The 23209-nt window shown below is 32.2% G+C and overlaps 1 protein-coding gene across 1 annotated transcript; it reads right to left on the minus strand.

The window, feature by feature from the left end:
* Positions 1 to 1508: 1508 nt before the first annotated feature.
* On the minus strand, positions 1509 to 3481 carry LOC129874961 (transcription factor MYB16-like). The gene is made up of 3 exons (XM_055950363.1): positions 3292 to 3481; positions 2645 to 2774; positions 1509 to 2290 (listed from the first exon to the last, which is right to left on the minus strand). Exons 1-3 carry the CDS (start codon positions 3422 to 3424, stop codon positions 1516 to 1518), a joined length of 1038 nt encoding a protein of 345 aa, XP_055806338.1. The 5' UTR covers positions 3425 to 3481; the 3' UTR covers positions 1509 to 1515.
* Between the last annotated feature and the right edge of the window lie 19728 nt (positions 3482 to 23209).

A 23209-nucleotide genomic window follows, 5' to 3' on the forward strand; every position in this document is an offset into this window, starting at 1 on the left:
CTTCATAATTTTCAATCCATAAAATTCCCTTTTGCAATAAGATAAAGGGAAAATTATAAGGATAAATAAATATATATTAGTTAATTACTTAATATAGCTATAATTTAATTAAATTATCATGTGTTACTAACTTATCATTAAAATTATGTGGCCCACGTCCAAAATTTGTATAATTTAGCTATCAATTATATAAATCCAAAATTTGTATAATTCGATTTCTAATTGTATAAATCCAAAATTTGTATATGCTTACCCTAGCTTGTGTATAATACATTTAATTTTAATAAGTTCTGAAAATTTTCAAAATGTATAAATATAAAATCTGTATATACTTATCATGTTTGTATATTGACAGTGAATGATACAAATGGAAATACCCATAACAAACAGTAGTTAAGGAACATAATTATATATTAATTAGACAAACTGTAGCTAAGAAGCATAATTAACATAATTATATTAACTATTTATGAAATTTCCTAATAAGAAAATACACCTTCAAGCAATTACTTTCCACTAAGGAAATATATAGAGAGACAAAAAAGAAGTAAAATGAATTGAAAATTTATAATGAGATTTGCTTAATATGGGGTATTTTGTTTGTAGATTTTTTAATTTAGACCAAAAACAAAAGAATAAATTTAAAAATTTGAGAAAAATAAATAAATGCAATCCTTAGCCAAAAAAAAGGTGTCACGTCAGTATTCTAAGTTCTAACATCTAGCTTTATAATATATATCTCCTCTCATCTTTTAGCCTTATTGATTTTTTAGAAGTGAACTGGTAAAAGTACTTTACACTATAATAATTGATTAGAAATTTAATGATGTGCATGATTGTTTGTGACATTGTTATTACTAATTTACTAGTAGAAGTACTTATACTAAATTCAGTGTGCAGCAATATCCAATATAGGTCTATAAGTGTTGCCAACTTTTAGGGCTTGTTTGGTTGGAGAATAAGTTTAATTATTCAAGGGTAATTACATTTACACCACTATATAATATGGTGCAGTTTCGAATATATTTTATATATTTTAAAATTAAACACTTACTCCCCACTAGATATATTATGAAAAAAAAAATATTTGTTTTCACATGTATAAACCTTAAAGAAATATATATTTATATTTTTAAAACACGAAAAATCAAAATGACCATCCAAGGAATATGTTTTTATGTTTGAGACTTAGGTTTTTTTCGCGCGGGACTTATGCCCCAAATTCTAGGACTTACGTCCTGTGGATCTAAGCTTTCAATTTGCGGCTCGAAACATTTTTGGAACACCCCGCCTCGAGACTTGCCCCAAAAATGCCTTTGAAAACACTGATTCATACTGGAATTAAAAAATTAAGTAATTTGACCATACTCAGAAGGAAGTTACATGATTTTAATCAAATCATTTCATAAACTAAATTTCACATTGGGATATTACAAATACATATCTAAAGTCATAAAACAAAAACTAAACTCAATGAAGTACAATTTTCTATAACTATTTATATAATAGAACAATTCAGAATACTGGAGAACCAATAGGTGAATTGACCAAATAATTAGGGAAATTATTGTTCCAATTAATTAGTAACTTGTTGTCTTCAAAATCTCCAGAACAGCTTCCCATGAAATTATCCAATTGTCCATTTGCTGAATTTTGTGTATATTCCGGAAATAGCCCCGAAAATTCCTGCATGAAACTTGGAAGTTCTGTTTGGAGATAATCATCTTCAAAACATGAGTTGATTGTAGACAAATTATAAGGATTTTGATGATCATCACCAGCTTTTGTAGTAGTAGTAGTTGGTACATTGTTCGTGAAAAAAATATCTGAGGAATTTAAAGTTGATGGTATTGATGATGATTCGAGGTTCTTGTTCCTTGAATTATTAAGAAGAATGGCACTAATGTCATTTATTGTTGGTAATTTTGTGCTAGTCATTTGCCATGCTTTTACTATGTCAAGACAAGGGAGTTGTTGATAATAAGGTACTAATTGTTGGGAAATAGTAGTATGGTTTTTAATGTTGTAATTGTGACTAGTCATGTTATTGTTATTGAAGAGGATTTTGGATTTACGAACAAGTCTAGCTTCTGCTTCTAATCTTGCACTTTCCCATTCAGCCATATGACTAAGATTTGCAACATATTTTGATGAGCCTGCAGTACCATTTGGCTTGTGAGTCATTGGATCAATGCCCAATTTGGTTAATCTCTTCTTCAAATGTGAGTTCCAGTAGTTTTTTATCTCGTTATCTGTTCTGCTTGGCAAATAAGTTGCTATTGCTGACCATCTGATATATCAATGACAAAGAAAGGGGCAAAACATGATCAATATAATATCGCAATGATTCGCAATAATCACACATGAAAAACGTTACACGGAAAATGAAATTCTTGTGGTAACATTAATTAATAGATCGATAGTCTTGGATCATTTTGGATCAAATCAATCAATGGTGACTTTAATTGAATGTGGACACTACTATTAATTATAGTAGGAAATTTTTTAAAGTATTGAATTTATTATATTTAAAGGATCGGATGATACAGTAAAAATGTCATTTTATTTATTGATTTTTAAGGAACGTGTCAAGTAAATACTGCACAAGTAAAAATAAACGAAGGTAAATATATAGAATATATACCTGTTTCCAAGAAGAGCATGAAGGTGAATGATGGTTCTTTCTTCTTGTAAACTGAATTTTCCTCTCTTGATATCAGGCCTTAGATAATTTATCCATCTTAGCCTACAACTCTTTCCACATCTCAGTAGACCTAAAAATAAAAGGAAAAAGGAGTGATTAGATCATGCTAACAAATGGTAAATAATAGTATATACCTATATAAAAATGTGTTTTCTAAAGGATTAAACTTTTAGATATTTAATATAATTATATAATTTAACACGATTTCTTAGCTAGTCAGGTTAAGGGTCATGAGTTCAAGTCTCACAATCACATGTTTGGCCCATAAAAAAAAATGTATCACATAAATTGAAACGAAAAAGGAGTATCAATTTAATATTATGTTGCAATAATCACACATGGAAAATGTTACAGGAAAATGATAGTCTTGGACTGGGACTAAGGATGGAAATGGAGCGGTGCAGGTTACAACCTATGTGGGGAAGGGTACAAAGATGGGGTTCAATCCACCCTGCACTCGCCCCGTCTCACTCCATTGTCATTTCTATTAGTTGGACCGTTCAATCAAATGATCAATCGTTTGAATCTCTCTCTATATATATACCAGCTTTTGCATAAATTGGGACTGAAGGAGTAGTTTAAATTACCAGCTTTAGCAGGCAAAGCACGCCAGTTACCACAACCATGTTTGTCAATGAAAGACGATAGTTTTTGGTCCTCATCATGTGTCCATGGCCCTTTCTTCAATCCCTCTTTATCACAACATTTGGATCTTCCCATTTTATGTAATATTGCCTTAAATCAAGAAAGTTTGTTATTTGTGTCTTTCTTTTTGTGGAAATGAGAGAAGGTATTGATGTGGAAAGATCCTGTTAATAGGGAGCATATATATAGGCAAGCAAATGAAGAAATAATAATTAAGTAGTGTTGTTGACACTCAATTTTGGCTTGATTTTTGTAAAATTAATATTTTTAATTTTTATTTTGTTAAATAGTTCAAAAGTGCACTTTTACAATTTTAAATCAATTTTATCGATAATTATCCTTAGATGAGGATTTTCTCAGTTTATTTTTAAAATTTTTTAGTTATAACTATTTTTCATCACAGTTCGTTAATTTGCATTTTTACATGTCATTTGTTATATTTGTTCATATTCATTTTAGTATTTTTAGCACAGTCTAGGAATATATTAAAATACAGATAAATATTAAATTTTCCTCACAATTATACCTACCCCACTAATCACACAAATTTTCCACAAAATTATACATACCCCACTAATCACACAAATTTTTCACACAATTTTACCTATCCCACTAATCACACAAATTTTTCCACATTTTTACCTACCTCACTAATCACACAAATTTTTCCACAATTTTACTTACCCCAATAATCACACATAATTCTCTACACCTATATAACCATTTTCAAACTCTATCTCTCTCTCATCTCTTATTCTTCCTAAAAAAAACACCCATCAACAACTACCACAAAAGTCCAACACCTATACACTACAATTTCATACACCTATACAGCCATTTTCAAACTTTTTCTCTCTCATCTCTAATTCTTCCTAAAAAAAAAAAAAATATCCATAATATTTATTCTTCTTCTCCACTCTCTTCCTCACCCTCACTATAAATAACACCAATTTTAACTCTTTTTCACGACTTTTATCCTTCTCCTTCACATTTTTCCATTAAAATCAACCAACAACCACCAAACCCCCAAAATCCTCTTCTTTTCCAGCAAAACACACTTCATTTTTGGTCCAATGGCCAATAAAAAAATCTCTCCATCGATTTTTGAGGCCTCCCCATTTTACAAGACGAAAATTTAGTTTAAGTTTATTTTTTGAACGGACTAATTTATGTTTTCATTTAGTTATAACTTTTACTAGTGGATTGATTTTAGATTTTCTTCTTTTTCTAATGAATTGCATAGTTGTAGAGCATTAGTTTTGTTTTATTTTATGAAAAGTGATATATGTAATGGGTAAAATTATTAATTAATTCATAATTTCACATATATAATATTTTTATTGATACACGTTTATTGTATCATTGTTTGTTCTTATTTTTTTTTATACTTATTGCTATTACTTTTCATATTGTTAGATTATTTCTTAAAGAATTTTAAATTATTATTATTATTATTATTATTATTGTCCTTCTATTAATGATATATGTATATTTTATTGTTATGATTAATTTTGGGTTGACTCACTCTGGTTATTGCTTTGTATTTAGGGAATTGTTTATCCTTTGGAATTTTTATTTAAATCAACCGTGAATATATATTATATTTTTGTAAGTTAAAATTGGTCGATGAAGAAATTACCGTCGATTCTCAAGGTCTCCCATGTTCATAAAACGGGATTTATTTTTGTATTATTATTATTATTTATTATTATTATTATTATTATTGATATTATTATTATTATTATTATTATTATTAATAATAATAATAATAATAATAATAATAATAACGCGTTTACTAAGTATCATTACAGGTGTTGGAGCACAAACCGAATGATTATAGTCCATGTATATCTGATATATAAGAACACTGGTGGTTGTATACACTGATGTACTGTGTATATACCGCTGCAATATACAGTGAAATTATGCTCAAGGCTCAAAACGCAAATGACCCAACAACTTAGTCCAGGCGTACAGAAACTAAGTGTCGGGCCATATTTTCATGTGTTATTTATTATTTATTTATATTGATTCGGGTTGTAATAATTTATTTACTTATGTTATTTATGTTTGCTTAGATATTAATTTTAATTTGTTTTAACTTAATTAGATTCCCCTAAAGATAAATCAATTCATGTTAATTTACTCTTTAAATGATTTTCTACCTTTACTTAGTCATTTGATAAACTTTTTACTTTTTTTATATACACATGTATATTATTTTCAAATGTTTAAGTTTGATCACTTTTCTAAAAAAATAATAATTTTAAAGTCTTCATTTTCTTTTAAATTAATATTTTCAAAAGATAGTCAAATAATTTTTCAAATCGTCGGATAATCGCGCGTTAGCGGCCAATTTGAATGCTTAACACCTTCCCAAAGCGGAAATGTCACGACCCAAAATGGGCCGTGAGTGGCACCCACACTTAACCTCCTGGGTGGGAGAACCAACGATACAAACCCCAACTAATAACAATAACGCGGAAGCTCAAATAAATACTTTTTCCCCAAAATCTGAAAGTCATCACATGAAGGACATCTAAATTTTAAAACTAAGTCTCGAATTATCAAACACCAAATAAATAAATAACATAACGTGTCTGAAAACTAAGGACACCATGCCATGATAAGAGATTCCATCATGAGCTAGAAGGATAGCTCACCCTGAAATCTGATGATCTTGAGACTGACTAGAGCTGAGGTCGAGTCGAAGTCTGTGGAACACTCGCTGCACTCTACAAAATAAAACAAGAAAGATACAAGTAGGGGTCAGTACAGGACAACACGTACTGAGTAGGTATCATCGGTCGACTCAAAATAGAAATTAATATACATAAAATAATAGTGGGAAATCAACAACAACACTTAACAGGTGGCAACCAACGAACAATTACATAACCGGTTAACAATATCAAGATAACACATGAGGACTCAAGCCTCCACACCACACTCTTTGAAATATGAGTTTTTGGAGATTGGGTAGCATTAAGTAATTTTAATTTATTTCCCTTTAATATTACCGTGCCGGAACGTGATACCCGATCCAAATATACCGTGTCGGAACGTGACACCCGATCCAAATATACCGTGTCAGAACGTGACACCCAATCCAAATGTACCGTGTCGGAACATGACACCCGATCCAAATTTAATTAATTTATCATTCCTTATGATTATACTCCACTTCATTAACAATATTTCATCAAGCCTTCTTTATTCAAGGCACCATTTTTGATAGGGAAAGTTCAAGATTATGGATTTTATGGCCTCGGGATTTCAGACCAATCACAACAACATATCAATCATCCAAACCACAATAATTAAATGCGTAGTAAACTTCACACATTACTCAATGAATATCAATCACTATTAAGAGTCTATCTATGATGTAGAATAAAACCATAACCTACCTCAATCGAAGAACCGAATCCAAGCAAGCTAATTCACGAATGTCTTTCCTTCCTTCAAAGCCTCACGTTTCCAATCTATCAATTATACAATATTTATAAGTAACTAGTCCGTAGACACCAATATTATTTACATGTTTAACCTAGACCCAACAACTCACCCAATTCTATAATCAATTTCTTAAATCTCAAGCCTAGGGTTAAGTCTTAATTCCTTCAAATAACATAAATTTAATGGTATTCATATAATACAATACACCTACTATTTAATTACCTACCTCAATATATTAAAACTTGAATTAAATTGTGATAATTATGAGAATATCTGAAATCAAACCCAAATTACACAAAGAATTTAACTACAAAATGCAGTACCTAACTAAGAATTTAATATATATCATCACCCTAAATATTAGCCTATAATCATTATTCAATTGACCAAAATCTTGTAGAAAATTTCCAACAGTACGCATGCTAACTTCCAAGTTCTTTTTACAATTTAAGTTTAATATTATAATATAATATCCTCTACCCATTTACACCTTTACAGAAATTAAGGTTTCTTATATACAATTATTCAACAGGAAGTAACACTTTGTCTTCTTTCCATTTTTTTTTCTTTCTTTTTGGCCCAATGAACATTAACCATATCATGTGATATTGCATCATCTCCCTCACTAGTTGAAATCTTTCAACAGAAAGAGACAAAATTTTCAATTGTATTATGGAATGCTTACCTGAAGCAATTCGGGTTCCACGCCGTAGCAGTAATCGCCCTCTCTTCTTTTCTCTTTTTCAATTAATTAGAGCAACTAATCATGAATTAATAAATAAATAAAAGCTAAATCCCATTAATATATTTTTATATGTATTGAACAAGTGGTATAGGACATTAAATAAATTACCACTTTAGCCCATTAATTAATTGGTTATTTAAATTTACCCCCAACTAAATAACTATGGTTATCAATTAGTCCAAAATACCCATTAAAACTTTACGGGATGAGTCTTTTATGAAATAAAAAGCTTCAGTTCTCAAAACGATCTAATGGGTCGTTACAACAGATACCAATTTACCCACTGTTCGTCCCCGAACGTTCAAAAGAAGAGCGAGGATAGAAAAAGGTACCTGACTCGATGAATAAATGTGGATATCTTCCACGCATATCTGCCTTGTCTCCCAAGTGGACTCCTCAACCGAACGATTCCTCCATTGAACCTTCACAGACGCAACCTCCCTTGACCTCAACTTGCGGACCTCCCTATCAAGAATTGCTATAGGCTCCTCCTCGTGAGACAAATTCTCATCAAGCACGACCAAATCCCAACGAATAATATAGTTGCCATCACCATGATATATATTTTTTTACATAGACACATAAAATACCGGGTGCACTCCAGACAAACCTGGAGGTAAAGCCAATTCATAAGCCACCTCTCTAATACGCTTAAGAAATTCAAACGGCCCAATATACCTTGGACTGAGCTTACCTCGCTTATCGAATCTCACCACACCTTTCATGGGTGAAACCTTAAACAACACTTGCTCTCCCTCCATAAACTCCATGTCCCTGACCTTTCGGTCTGCATACTCCTTCTGCCTGCTCTGAGCTGCTAAAAGCTTTCCCTGAATAATTTTCACCTTCTCTAGTGATTCCCTCAAAAGATTAGTTCCCCAAGGTCTCACCTCAAACGCATCAAACCAACCAATAGGAGACCTACATATCCTTCCATACAATGCCTCAAATGGAGCCATATCAATACTCGAGTGATAACTATTATTATACGAAAATTCTACCAAGGATAGGAACTAATCCCAATGACCACCAAAATCTATTACGCACGCAAGAAACACATCCTCCAGCACTTGAATTGTCCTCTCGGACTGCCCATTGGTCTAAGGGTGAAATGCAATACTAAGATCCAATCTAGTACCTAACTCAGCATGCAAGGTCCTCTAAAAGTTAGAAGTAAATTGCGTACCTCTATCTGATATGATAGAAATTGGAACTCCATGTAATCGAATAATTTCGCGGATATAGAATTTGGCTAACTTCTCTGCATCATAAGTCACCTTGACTGAAATAAAGTGAGCAGACTTAGTTAACCTATCAACAATCACCTATATAGAATCAAACTTACCCAAGGTCTTTGGAAGGCCGACCACAAAATTCATTGCAATCCTTTTCCATTTCCATTCAGGAATGAACATTTTTTAAAGTGTCCCTTCAGGCCTTGGGTGCTCATATTTTACCTGTTGACAATTTGGACAATGGGTAAAAAAAATCAACAATGTCACACTTCATTCTGCTCCACCAATAATGCTATCTCAAATCGCGATACATCTTGGTTGCACTAGGATGTATAGAGTACCTCGAACTGTGAGCCTCTTCAAGAATAGTCTGAATCAAATTATCAATACAGGACACATATACCCGCCCCTTAATCCTCAAGATGCTTTCCTCATCGATCACAGCCTCTTTGGCCTCTCCCTGCAAGACTATATCACGAATCTGGCTCAACTTATCATCATCAAACTTCTTTTCTTTAATCTTATCAAGGAAAGAAGATCTTGCCTCTACACAGGCCAAGAAACCTCCTTTTGCGGCTACTTCCAGCCTCATAAAGCTATTGGCCAGAGTTTGAACCTCTCTAGCCAATGGACGTCTGAAAACCTGCAAATGAGCTAAACTTCTCATGCTCCCTGCTTTTCTGCTCAAGGCATCAGCCACTACATTAGCTTTTTCTGGGTGATAAAGAATAGTGATATCATAGTCCTTTAGCAATTCCATCCACCTTCTCTATCTCAAATTCAAGTCTCTCTGAGTAAACACATGCTGTAAATTTCGATGATTTGTATACACTTCATATTTTACCCCATATAGATAATGTCTCCACTGCTTCAATGCAAATACAACCGCAGCCAACTCCAAATTATGAGTGGGGTAATTACGTTCATGCATCTTCAATTGTCTTGAAGCATAGGCAATTACATTCTTCTCCTGCATTAGCACTGCGCCTAAACCAGAATATGATGCATGACAATAAATAATGAAATTCTTATCTTCTACTGGCAGGGCAAGAATCGGTGCAGTAGTCAATAAGGTCTTGAGTTTCAGAAAACTCCCTTCACACTCGTCCGACCATATAAATGGAACTTTCTGCTTGGTCAGCTGGGAAGCAATGGAAGCAAATTCCTTGACGAACCGGCGGTAGTAGCTAGCAAAATCAACAAAGCTCCTTACCTCTAAGACATTAGTGGGTCTTTCCCAACTCTTCACTGTTTCAATCTTCTAGGGATCCACCATCACTCCCTCCTTAGAAACCACGTGCCCTAAGAAAGACACTGAATCAAGCCAGAACTCACACTTGGAGAATTTGACATATAGTCTTTTCTCCCTTAACAATCCCAGAACAATTCTTAGGTGCTCTTCATATTCTTTTTTTTGCTCTTTGAGTAGATCAATATATCATCAATAAAAATAATAACAAAGAGATCCAAATATGTCTTAAAGATTCCATTCATCAGACTCATGAAAGCAGCAGGCGCATTTGTAAGCCCAAAAGACATTACCAAAAATTCATAGTGTCCATACCTGGTTCGAAAAGTAGTCTTCGATACATCTGTTTCCCGTATTTTCAGTTGATGGTAACCATACCTCAAATCAATTTTTGAGAAAACACAAGCACCCTCCAACTGATCGAATAAGTCATCAATGCGAGGAAGAGGATACCTATTTATAATAGTTACCTTGTTCAGCTGCCTATAGTCTATGCACATACGAAGGCTACCATCCTTCTTCTTCACAAATAAAATTGGAGCACCCCAAGAAGAGGCACTCGTTCTAATAAAACATTTACCCAACAACTCCTGAAATTGGGCCTTCAACTTTCTCAACTCAGTCGGAGCCATTCTATAAGGTGAAATGGAAATAGGGCGATTGCCGGGCTCCAGGTCGATACAAAAATCTGTATCTTTATCAGGTGGCATACCAGGTAAATATGCGGGGAAAACATTCATAAACTCATGCACTATCGAAATAGACTCAATCGATGACACTCCAGAACTATCATCCCTGAGATGTGCTAGAAAGGCTAAACAACCCTTACTTACCAACCTCTTAGCATGAAGAAAAGAGATAATCCGTCCTGGAGCGGGAAGATAGTCACCCTCCCATACCAATTGATCCATTCCAGGCTTGGCTAATGTCATAGTCTTAGCATTACAATCTAAGATAGCAAAATTTGGAGAGAGCCAAGTCATACCCAAGATTACATCAAAGTCAATCATCTCTAGAATAATCAAATCTACATAAGTTCTGCTCTCCACAAAAGTCACAAGGCAAGACTTATTGTAACATCCCCTAAAAACGTTGTATACGATGTTTCAATTTTTGCCTAAACATGATACAGCCTCTGTATTTTGGTCATAACTTTTCATAAGAATATCCAAATTTAGTGATTCAAATTTTTGAGTAACCACAAGATCATTACCTACAACTTTTATGAAGACCATATTTTAAGATTCGGAGGTTAATTAGGTCAAATAAATTAATCTTTATAAGGTAGGATGCTGTGACGGAAATGAGTGTTTATAGACGAAAAATCATATCTCACTGTAGGTTTATCCAAATTGGTTGATTCTTGAACGATATGAAACTAGACTTCCATATCTACAATTCTTATGAAGACACCAAATCCTAATAAGGAATTTATCTTATTCAAACGTAGCTCCCAAAAAGAGTATTCTGTCAAAGATAACTCATTTCACCTACCATAGAAAGATCTAGATACATTTGACATCACTCATGACATAAATTGTCTTCCATTTAACATCATCCATGACATCAATATATTCCACTAAATTTTCAGATTTTTATTTATAATTATTTTATTTATTGTTAGGTCCTCTATCCCACCTATAAATACCCACCTTATTTCCTCATTTTATTCATCAAGCTTTCTCAAGCAAATCTTCTCTCTATACACTTCTTTACACATTCTCAAATATAGTTTTAGTTCTTAGTAGTGAAGAAATACTATTCCGGTAATTCATATATTCCGGGTAGTATACAAAACGTTCCGGCAAGGGGAGAAGCTAGGACTCAAGAGTGGTCATTAAGTCTTCCGGTACCAACTAAAGCTTCGGTTTCCAGGTATGTAAGGCTTCAATGAGAGTATTCCTTCCACTCTCATGCCTAAATTATTTTGATTATATGATAAATTATGTTTATTTTCTTTAAGCTCTACTCTAAGTTATGTGGGTGTTTATCCATGGGTTCTTCCACCCATGTAGTCCAAAAACTCTTTCAATTAAGTCTTTTGATTTCAAGTAATATTTTCTTATGGTAATTCTTATTTTTACTTAATAGTATGAATCATGGTTAAACTAATGATTATTGATCTATTTTGATACAACATAATTTTATATGTATGAATTGATGGTTTACAAGTAATTCCTCTATTTATCTATTTAAAGGTTCTTGAAATTCATGGTGGGTTGTTTAAAGCATAATTTTTAATTAATGGATTTCAAAGTATTTATGTATATTTATTTACATACATATTTGCAAGTTGAAGTGATTTGAACCCACCTAGTTTTACTATGTTTTTTAATAAAGTTTGACTTGAAAGCTTTGACTCCAAATAAATATTTATGAAAGTAATATCTATGATAAAAAAATGGAGTCTTATGAAATGAAAGAATGATGAAATGATATGAATCATGGATTCTTTATGCAATAAGGACAATTCTTGCATATTTGAATTATCAAATGTTTTAATGAGCTATTCTACCGAATATGATGTTTGAATTCTTAAGTTATATGCTATGAATATTTTGAAGTATTAAACTATTCCGTGGGATTGACTTAGCACCGAATGAGGCATTGAGGTGGGATTCGGTAAGGGAATCCTAGTAGCAACCCCTTGTCTCATTAACTATGTGCCAACATAGGAGCCCTTGTAGGCTTAGGCTAATGGATCCATAAATAGCCCTTAAAGTTAAAGTTAAAGAAACGAATGAAGTTGACGGAGTTCTACCCGGCAAGTAGTCTCCCCGGCCAATGTAGGGAGTTATGTTGGATTCCATGTAATAGCTCGCATGGTCTTAAATGTCGGTTATGGTTAATTTCCCACAAAATGAATGTTTTAAAGGATATATATATGATTTATTATGCATACATTAAATTATGTTCCATATTACATAAATCTTTTAATGTTTTCTCAATGTTCATGCATCCTTACATACTTAGTACATTCAAAGTACTAACGCATACTCTTTTGCCTACATGATATCACCATGTAGGGATCAGTGCTCCTCCTCATTCTCCTCCACGTGGCTAGTTGATATTCCATTGAAGACTACTTTTGGTGAGTTCCCATATTCCGGGAACAATACTCCTTTATCTTTCTAGTTTATGATATGTTAAGATATTTTACTATGGAATTTCTTGTATTATGATTGAGGGTGAGCTAGGGACTTGTCTTAGCCCCGTTAAATCTAATAGTTAGAGGTATTGTTGGACATATATAAGTTGAAGATTTATTATGATTTCCGTTTGTTTATTTATCATCATTACCTATGAAAGGCTAAAAGAATGCTAAGAGGCTTGTTTGAGGTACTTTCGGGTTCCTCATTCGCCATGTCACGTCTAGGCCCTAGGCTTGGGTCGTGACACTTATACACTTTCTCAACTAGCACAGACTTACCAACAGTAGTACAAACACGAATAGGCATGTTAAGTAAGTCACAATGTAAATCGAATCCATCAGCAAATGTGGAAGATACATAAAAAAAATGTGAATCCAAGATCAAACAATACAAAAGCCAAGCGATCGCAGACCAGAAGAGTACCTGTGATAATAGCATCGAATATCTCTGCCTCTGACATCCCAGGGAAAGCATAACAATGGGCTCTGTAGCGAAGCTATCTGGCTTCACCCCCTCCACCTCTATCATAAAATCAACCACTTCCAAAGGTCTAACCTAATTTTATATGCACGTTCTTACTAAAATCTTCGATTGCCTTTACCCAAGTTTACTTGTTGGGTCTTCTTGTACCCATAATCTTGTCGTTCCTATATCGATCCACTCTCTTAGAGCTTACGATAAAGTCACCGATCCTTATTTAGAATGTTTGAAATATACTCAACAACCTAAACGCATTAATCGTATCTAAGATATACCCCTAGAACACATTATACCTATCGAGAAGACCGTATCTCAAATGATCCGCACCTTCTTACTCATTGAATAACTACAAAACATTATTAAATTCGACCCATTCTATCTCTATCCCAAGCGATATACATTCTTTCATAGGTCAGGTCACTAGCACAAGTAACACAATCCATAATCTAACCAAGTAAGCATCGATATCATTATAGTAGTCATATCCTGACCCTTTTTGATATACACTCAATCTATGAAACTGCAATAGAGATTCTGACCACAATCCTTTCACAAAGTGGCAAAATCCGCTCTTCTGTACTGAAGCAAAGTTGCATATTTGGATAAGGCACGAAACCTGATCTCACAGGCTACAATGAATATCTTTCCTTGCTCTATATTTTGGAACTCATCTCCCCTCTTGTCCCTCTAGGTACGGGGGATATACTTCTCTATGAAGAAGTCAGAAGACGTTTCCTAGCTGCCTGATCTCTGCCCCTGGTGGGCTTTCTCCTGCGACCTCTACCACGATCTCTCGTCACTAACCACCTCTAGCTACAGCCTTAATGGCTGGCTTGGGCGATGCTATTGTTTTAATTCTGAACATTTGCAAAAATAGAGTGAAGAAGGTCAGATACCAATTTGTATTACCTAGATACCAATTGGATTCAAGTAATAGCACGAAAGAAAGAAGGAATGAAGTTTTCCTAAAGTTCCGTAGCCTCTCGAAGAAAAGTAAAGGCGTCCCTGTACCATTCCGCAAGACTCTACTAGACTTGTCCTTATGTGATGAGATCACCGAACCTAAGGCTCTGATACCAAGTTTGTCACGACCCAAAATGGGCCGTGAGTGGCACCCACACTTAACCTCCTGGGTGGGAGAACCAACGATACAAACCCCAACTAATAACAATAACGCGGAAGCTCAAATAAATACTTTTTCCCCAAAATCTGAAAGTCATCACATGAAGGACATCTAAATTTTAAAACTAAGTCTCGAATTATCAAACACCAAATAAATAAATAACATAACGTGTCTGAAAACTAAGGACACCATGCCATGATAAGAGATTCCATCATGAGCTAGAAGGATAGCTCACCCTGAAATCCGATGATCTTGAGACTGACTAGAGCTGAGGTCGAGTCGAAGTCTGTGGAACACTCGCTGCACTCCACAAAATAAAACAAGAAAGATACAAGTAGGGGTCAGTACAGGACAACACGTACTGAGTAGGTATCATCGGTCGACTCAAAATAGAAATTAATATACATAAAATAATAGTGGGAAATCAACAACAACACTTAACAGGTGGCAACCAACGAACAATTACATAACCGGTCAACAATATCAAGATCACACATGAGGACTCAAGCCTCCACACCACACTCTTTGAAATATGAGTTTTTGGAGATTGGGTAGCATTAAGTAATTTTAATTTATTTCCCTTTAATATTACCGTGCCGGAACGTGATACCCGATCCAAATATACCGTGTCGGAACGTGACACCCGATCCAAATATACCGTGTCAGAACGTGACACCCAATCCAAATGTACCGTGTCGGAACATGACACCCGATCCAAATTTAATTAATTTATCATTCCTTATGATTATACTCCACTTCATTAACAATATTTCATCAAGCCTTCTTTATTCAAGGCACCATTTTTGATAGGGAAAGTTCAAGATTATGGATTTTATGGCCTCGGGATTTCAGACCAATCACAACAACATATCAACCATCCAAACCACAATAATTAAATGCGTAGTAAACTTCACACATTACTCAATGAATATCAATCACTATTAAGAGTCTATCTATGATGTAGAATAAAACCATAACCTACCTCAATCGAAGAACCGAATCCAAGCAAGCTAATTCACGAATGTCTTTCCTTCCTTCAAAGCCTCACGTTTCCAATCTATCAATTATACAATATTTATAAGTAACTAGTCCGTAGACACCAATATTATTTACATGTTTAACCTAGACCCAACAACTCACCCAATTCTATAATCAATTTCTTAAATCTCAAGCCTAGGGTTAAGTCTTAATTCCTCCAAATAACATAAATTTAATGGTATTCATATAATACAATACACCTACTATTTAATTACCTACCTCAATATATTAAAACTTGAATTAAATTGTGATAATTATGAGAATATCTGAAATCAAACCCAAATTACACAAAGAATTTAACTACAAAATGCAGTACCTAACTAAGAATTTAATATATATCATCACCCTAAATATTAGCCTATAATCATTATTCAATTGACCAAAATCTTGTAGAAAATTTCCAACAGTACGCATGCTAACTTCGAAGTTCTTTTTACAATTTAAGTTTAATATTATAATATAATATCCTCTACCCATTTACACCTTTACAGAAATTAAGGTTTCTTATATACAATTATTCAACAGGAAGTAACACTTTGTCTTCTTTCCATTTTTTTTTTCTTTCTTTTTGGCCAAATGAACATTAACCATATCATGTGATATTGCATCATGTCCCTCACTAGTTGAAATCTTTCAATAGAAAGAGACAAAATTTTCAATTGTATTATGGAATGCTTACCTGAAGCAATTCGGGTTCCACGCCGTAGCAGTAATCGCCCTCTCTTCTTTTCTCTTTTTCAATTAATTAGGGTAACTAATCATGAATTAATAAATAAATAAAAGCTAAATCCCATTAATATATTTTTATATGTATTGAACAAGTGGTATAGGACATTAAATAAATTACCACTTTAGCCCATTAATTAATTGGTTATTTAAATTTACCCCCACTAAATAACTATGGTTATCAATTAGTCCAAAATACCCATTAAAACTTTACGGGATGAGTCTTTTTGAAATAAAAAGCTTCAGTTCTCAAAACGATCTAATGGGTCGTTACAGGAAATAAGAATCTCGTACTTTTTTCTCTGAATTTTTAAGACTTAAATCTGTTAGGGTCTTTTAAATTAAGTTTTCTTAATTTCTTTAAAAAATTAAATGACGACTCTTCTTTTTTCTAAAATTAATTTTTTTCTCTAAATATTAAAATTAATTTTAAATTATTTTTTTTCGACATAACAAGTGTGATAAGAGGATTGGCTACACTTGCTATGCAAAATTAATGGTACCTAACGTGTAATGATTATCAACAGCAGCACACTAATTACTAATACGTACGTCAAGCTTTAATTATACTGCTGGAATTTCTGGCAGTTGATAGGAAAAAATAATACCTCTGCTTTTTTGAGGACCGAGCGAAGGCATGCATATATACCTCTCTTTTACTTTGATTATTTTTACTACTTTTATTGTTAATAATAGTGACAAATAAACGAATTGGATCAAATATAAACGGATCTCGAATCAAGATTTGAATTCAAATCAAATCAAGAGATGAATCAGAAGTCAGGTCAGAAGGTCCCAAGTCAGGATAGTAAGTTTGGACCCCAGGGCCAGACCTCGACTTGGGATCGTGTCTCAGTTGCGTTCCAGATTGGGATCACGGTCGAACCTTCGGGTTGAGATCGAGAGTCGGGATCAAGAATCGGATCTCGAATAGGGTATGTATATTTTGGGTCGAATCCCAAGTTAGTTCTCAAATTGGGGTTGGAAAATGAGTTTTGAATTGGGGATAGGGTCAAGCTAGGGATCAAGACCCTAGTTCTAAGTTCTGTGTTAGGATTGGGTTTCGAGTCCTAGATCAGGGGTTAGGGTCCGGGTTGAAAGTTAGATTCTAGGTCCAGTCCCGAGTCAAGGTCACAGTCGATATTAGAAGTCAGATTTGGGTTATGGTTCCCAAGTCAGGGACTGGTGTCAGATTCGAGTCTCGAGTTGGGATTGAGAGTCAAATTTTTTGTCAGGTCTCAAGTTGGTTTTTGGGTTTCAAATTTCGAGTCGAGTTTAGGGTCGACAGTTTACCAGTAATTTTATTTTCTCAATAATTTCATCATAATTTATTTACTCTTGTAATAAATTTCTCAAACTTGTTCTGAAGAATGACTTTTTCTTGAGCCGGGGGTCTAGAAAAAATAATATCTCTATCTCACAAAAATTGTAATAATGTCGGCGTACATCCCACCATCCTCAAATCCCACTTATGGGATCATATATATTCGATATGTTGTTGTTGTTATCGTAGTCTTTGTACTTAAGGGTCTCTTTTCAACAGCATTTGAGGTTAAACATGGTAGAAAAATTAATAACCTGGAAATAAAAGCAAGGCATGAGAACAACATTTCGTTAAAGAATATATTATCCGTACAAATTTGAGAAAAATACTGACAATCTTCTTCAGGATACAACAAGCCGCTAATAAATACATGCAATTTTTTCTATGTTACTTCTCAGGAGAAACACTGTTATTTATGGAGCAAAGATCAGAACTTTCCGGAACACATTCAGTTTTACTTCAATTCAAACAAAACTAAATTTCAGTTTATACAAATAATTTAAAATAAAAAATTATTTTAAGGTCCGATCCAAGTCTTTGATATTTTCTATACAAAATATTAACTTACATAAATACATAAGAATATCCTTAATTTGATAAATAGAGTGGACAAAAATTTAAAAGACCAAATTGGTGACTATCAACTAGATAGGAGAATCTCATTTTTTTTCTAGATACATAACAACGTATACAATAAAACCTAATCGTTGTCGGAATTTATTCAACTATATGCTCACATTATAAACAAAGATAATTATCCCAATACAGCATACACAAGAAAATTTCAAATTTGTACTAATTTTCTCCTTCTCATAATATTTTGAAAAATGACTGGAGTTAAAATTTTCATTAAAAAAAATAATAAAATACACAATATATAAGACAACATTTAATATATACAATAATGTTTTCGACTAACGGAATTTTATGACCCTCGCGCCTCTTTCATAAATTTGCATGTCTGGTATCTGGGTGATTTATTGTACAACCAAAGATAGAGATGTACATTTATTTCAAAAATAAAAAAAAAGTCCATTTCTTTAAGAATCATAAATATTATTGGGACTGTGACGACATCGTGGGGGATATCTCAACCAACTTATATATTGCAATGTACATTGACAGTTACTATTCGATTTGTCATGCTTCCCTCACAAATATTGCTCATTTTTTGCAATAGAACAAATTTATATCCTTATAATATTATAAATAAAAATGTTTCACTATATTTTACCCCAACAAAAAAGTAGCTTCAATTGTTTAGACAATAATTAAATAGAAATTTAAAGTTTGAGAAATTTTTTTCTCTTTTAAAAAAAAGATTTTCTCACTTTTCTTTTTTTACCATCAAGTTGATATATATATATATATATATGAAGTTGCTCATTTTTTAACTAGATGTCTCGATTACGAGTTATGAATATAAAAAAATATTTGGTAGACTTGCTTGATAAGGTAAAGAGAAGACGTCCCTCAAAGCCCCATTAATGTAAAACAAGTTGATTCCTACGTTTTTCAATTTCGCGCTTTTTCTAAATGGATTTTATGCAGCGCGGATTTAGATTAATTGAGCTTCAACCTGGATATCAAATATTGAATGAGAAACTCAAAAAAATTATTTGTTTACTTTGCTAACCATGTCTATGTACATGCATGCACTTTTAATATTCCGTTGTAACACAGGATAGATCGACAACTTTAGTTACTAATTCGGCAAAAAAAAATAGTTCTAGCTCAAACTTATATTGTTTGTGCTAAAAAATTTCACTTAATATAAGTCAATGATTTGCTACTTTTTATCAATATAAATATTGGGTAACTTTATTCACTGAAATTTAAGCAAATGAAAAAAAAAATCACTGAGTATTCGTGCTCTGTTCATACTATTGATGTTTTGTAGGGTGCATATATGAATTTTAGCAGTCAAAGCAAGGAACTTATCACTATTCTAAACGGATCATCCAAATAGTAAGTATTTGAAACTAAAATTGGAAAAAGTATTCCGACGATGAGATTGTAGTTGGACATGAATTTTATTTGGAATAAATTATAATTACTTCATTTTAAGTATATTATATATATCATATAATAGTATTTACTCCATTCGTTTTAATTTGAACAATCAAATGATATTTTCTTTGATCATAATTTTCTCAAATACTTTCTAAATATTTTGAATTATTAACTGATGTGACTTATAATACTTTTCATGTAGTTTCTAAATATATAAGTTTTATTTCAATTTTATTTTTTTTGAAGATTTAATGCTTGTATACGTACCAAACATTAGTTAGTTTGACCCTTCGTACTCTGAATCAAGCAAAAGAAATTAAAATAGAGGGAGTGGTAATTTTGAGGGATAGAGGTGGTGTACACTCTACATACATATAAAATACATCAAACATACACAATATATACATTCCAATATACCAAAGATACACTCGATTCACAACCCAATAACTTACACGATATACAAATAACATATACTTGGTATACATTCCATATACAATTATTCCACTATCGGACTACAAGAAGAAAATATTCAGTTGAAACATTTCTCTTGAAGTGAAACAAAATTGTGTTTGGGATGAAATTTAAGGGAGCAAGAAGAGACTGTCAATGTTAGATGTGTTGAGAAAAAAGATAAAAAAAAATTGATACACATTAATGTAGATTGTGATTAATTTCGAAAGAAAAAATGTTTTAGAGAGAAAATAGAAAGAATTTAGATAAAAAGAAATTGATGATAGATGTGAGGTGGCGCCTATCTTAATATGGGGGGAATTGGTTGTACTCATCTAAGTGATTAAAATTAAGAAATTCTATTTTTTAATTAATTTTGTTATAATTAATTAAATGTTGTTATGTTAGGTAATCAAGTACAAATATTCCTATAATATAGTTTATGGGAAATTTACATAAATGTACAACATTAAAAAATATTTACTATTTATAGCAATAATATTTTTTTTCACTGAATACTTATAATATAATTATAATACAATTTTAATACATATTAGCGAGAATAATTTATAAAACTCATATAATACAAGTTTTATTCATGGATACTTAATTTATCACATATTTTAATACACTTATAATACATTGTGTCAATTTCTTACCAAACAAGTATAATATATTTTAAAACACTTATAATACATTTATATTGCATGCATAATTCACTTTTAATACATACTAAATATATTATAATATTATTATATATTGCTATAAATGATAATAAATAAAAAGTATTGCTAAAATTAGTAATTATTTATTAAAAAGTGTTTTTTCTAGTAATTTTTCCATAGTTTATTGAGCTTGAACTAGAGGAAAGTTGATGCTGGATGGTCCAACTGAAAATAGGTGGACTCCATTGTAAAAGCCCATTTGAAAATGAGATTTTTGTGCTTCCTTCCTATCAATTTACGTGGCATTGTGTGACTCCGCCATTTAATTTGTGCTCGCTTTTTGAAACTCTTTGCACATGTATCTACTTTAGAAAAATATCATACATACATGGTTGAAGTTAAATCTAATTGACAAAGTCTAATATTATTTTGTCTAAAGTTTCATATGATTGGATTTTATTCATTTTTTATATGTGAGTATGTGATTATAGTTCAATCATATATGGCTAAAGTTCACATCAAAAAAACATTAGACATATAATGTTTAAAGTTGATCTTGATAAAGTCTAACTCTACACAATATTTTGCATGTGACTAAAATTCAGTCATATATGTGTGAAGTTTATGACTGAACTTCAGTCCTTTTTTGCCTGTGTTATCCTGAAAAACCTTGTGAAGTTTGCTCAAAGAAAACTAATGATTGGGAACCTAACCTTAGATTAACACAGTTTATATAAGCCTGTAACTATTTGCAAAGAGTATGATATCCCCTAGCATTAAAGATACAAATTACTTGCTAAAATTTGATCGTTGCATGGGTGCAAATGAACTCGAACATTTCAATTGTTGTCGTTAGTGGCGGAGTCAGAATTTTCACCAAGAGATTTCGAAATCTGAAGAAGTGAACACACTAACTAGGCGAAGGGGATTCAATATCTTCTATATATACATAAAAAATAATTTAAATTATATATAAATAGTATAATTTTTCGTCGAATGGGGTTCGGATGAACCCTTTACTATAAAATGTCTCTGCCCCTGGTTGCAGCAATACTCAAGTCTTGGTATGCGGAGTTATTTGATACTTGTGCTAGTGAGAAATAATAGATATGCAGTGAAATCGTCAAAGTGTGTGCAAACTGACATGGACACCACTATTGAGAAAAAACATATTATGTTGCAACAATCTACCTCCAATAATGATAGAGTAACATTTCAATTAGTATTGTCTCTGTTTCAATTTATTTGTCTTACTTTTTTTTTAATCTGTTTCAAAAAGAGTGTCTCTTTTCTTTTTTTACAACTCTTTAGTTCTAACTTTCTACGTGACATGCTTAAGACCACAAGTTTAAAGGACAATTAGTACATTTTACACATCTTTAGTTTAAAATCACAAGATTTAAAAATCTTTTTTTACTTTTTATAACTCCATATTAAATTAAACCAGACAAACAAATTGAAACGGAGAGAGGAGAAAGTATATCACAGTGTCTGCTACATAGATAGTTCATCAATTTTCAAGAGCTTTTTGAGGATAACTGTTATAATTTGAACAATTAGGAGTAAGAGATGCCAATCAAAATTGAAATCCAACATGTTAGAAGATTCTATATGGACATACAATTGGGATTTTTTAAATTGTATTTTTTTTTCTTTCATAAATATGAAAATTTCACAATTTATGAAAACTGTCAAACTTGCTCAACTATTATATAACCATACCAAATGGTCCAACTATAGTTCATAAATAAGATCTCGGAATATTTCAAAATGCCGCATAAATAAATTGCATATCTTTATTTTTTTTCTAATAACTAAATCCTGGTCCAAAAAATTAACAACAGTAGTAATTGATTATTCTCTAATATAATCCCTTCACATGGTACAAAGAATTTATAAACATCAAACATGAGTCATTTTTTGCAAAATTTAATATGATGGATCTTATTTGCAAATAATTAACTTATGAATAAAATTTTACGGTTTAACAAAATTGAAATCATAACTTGAAATTTGAAATCCTACTTTTTTTTTGGTGAATTTAAGATTTCAAATGAAGATTTGAAATTGAAGTTGAAATCTTATTTTGCCTACTAAGTGGTTTCTTTCTATTTGTTTAATTTTTGATAAATAAAATTATTCGATATATGCATTAGAAGAATGTAACATATATCCATTAAATTAGTCGAGACATACGTAAG

This window comes from Solanum dulcamara, chromosome 2 (genome assembly GCF_947179165.1).
Source record: "Solanum dulcamara chromosome 2, daSolDulc1.2, whole genome shotgun sequence".
Taxonomy (NCBI): domain Eukaryota; kingdom Viridiplantae; phylum Streptophyta; class Magnoliopsida; order Solanales; family Solanaceae; genus Solanum; species Solanum dulcamara.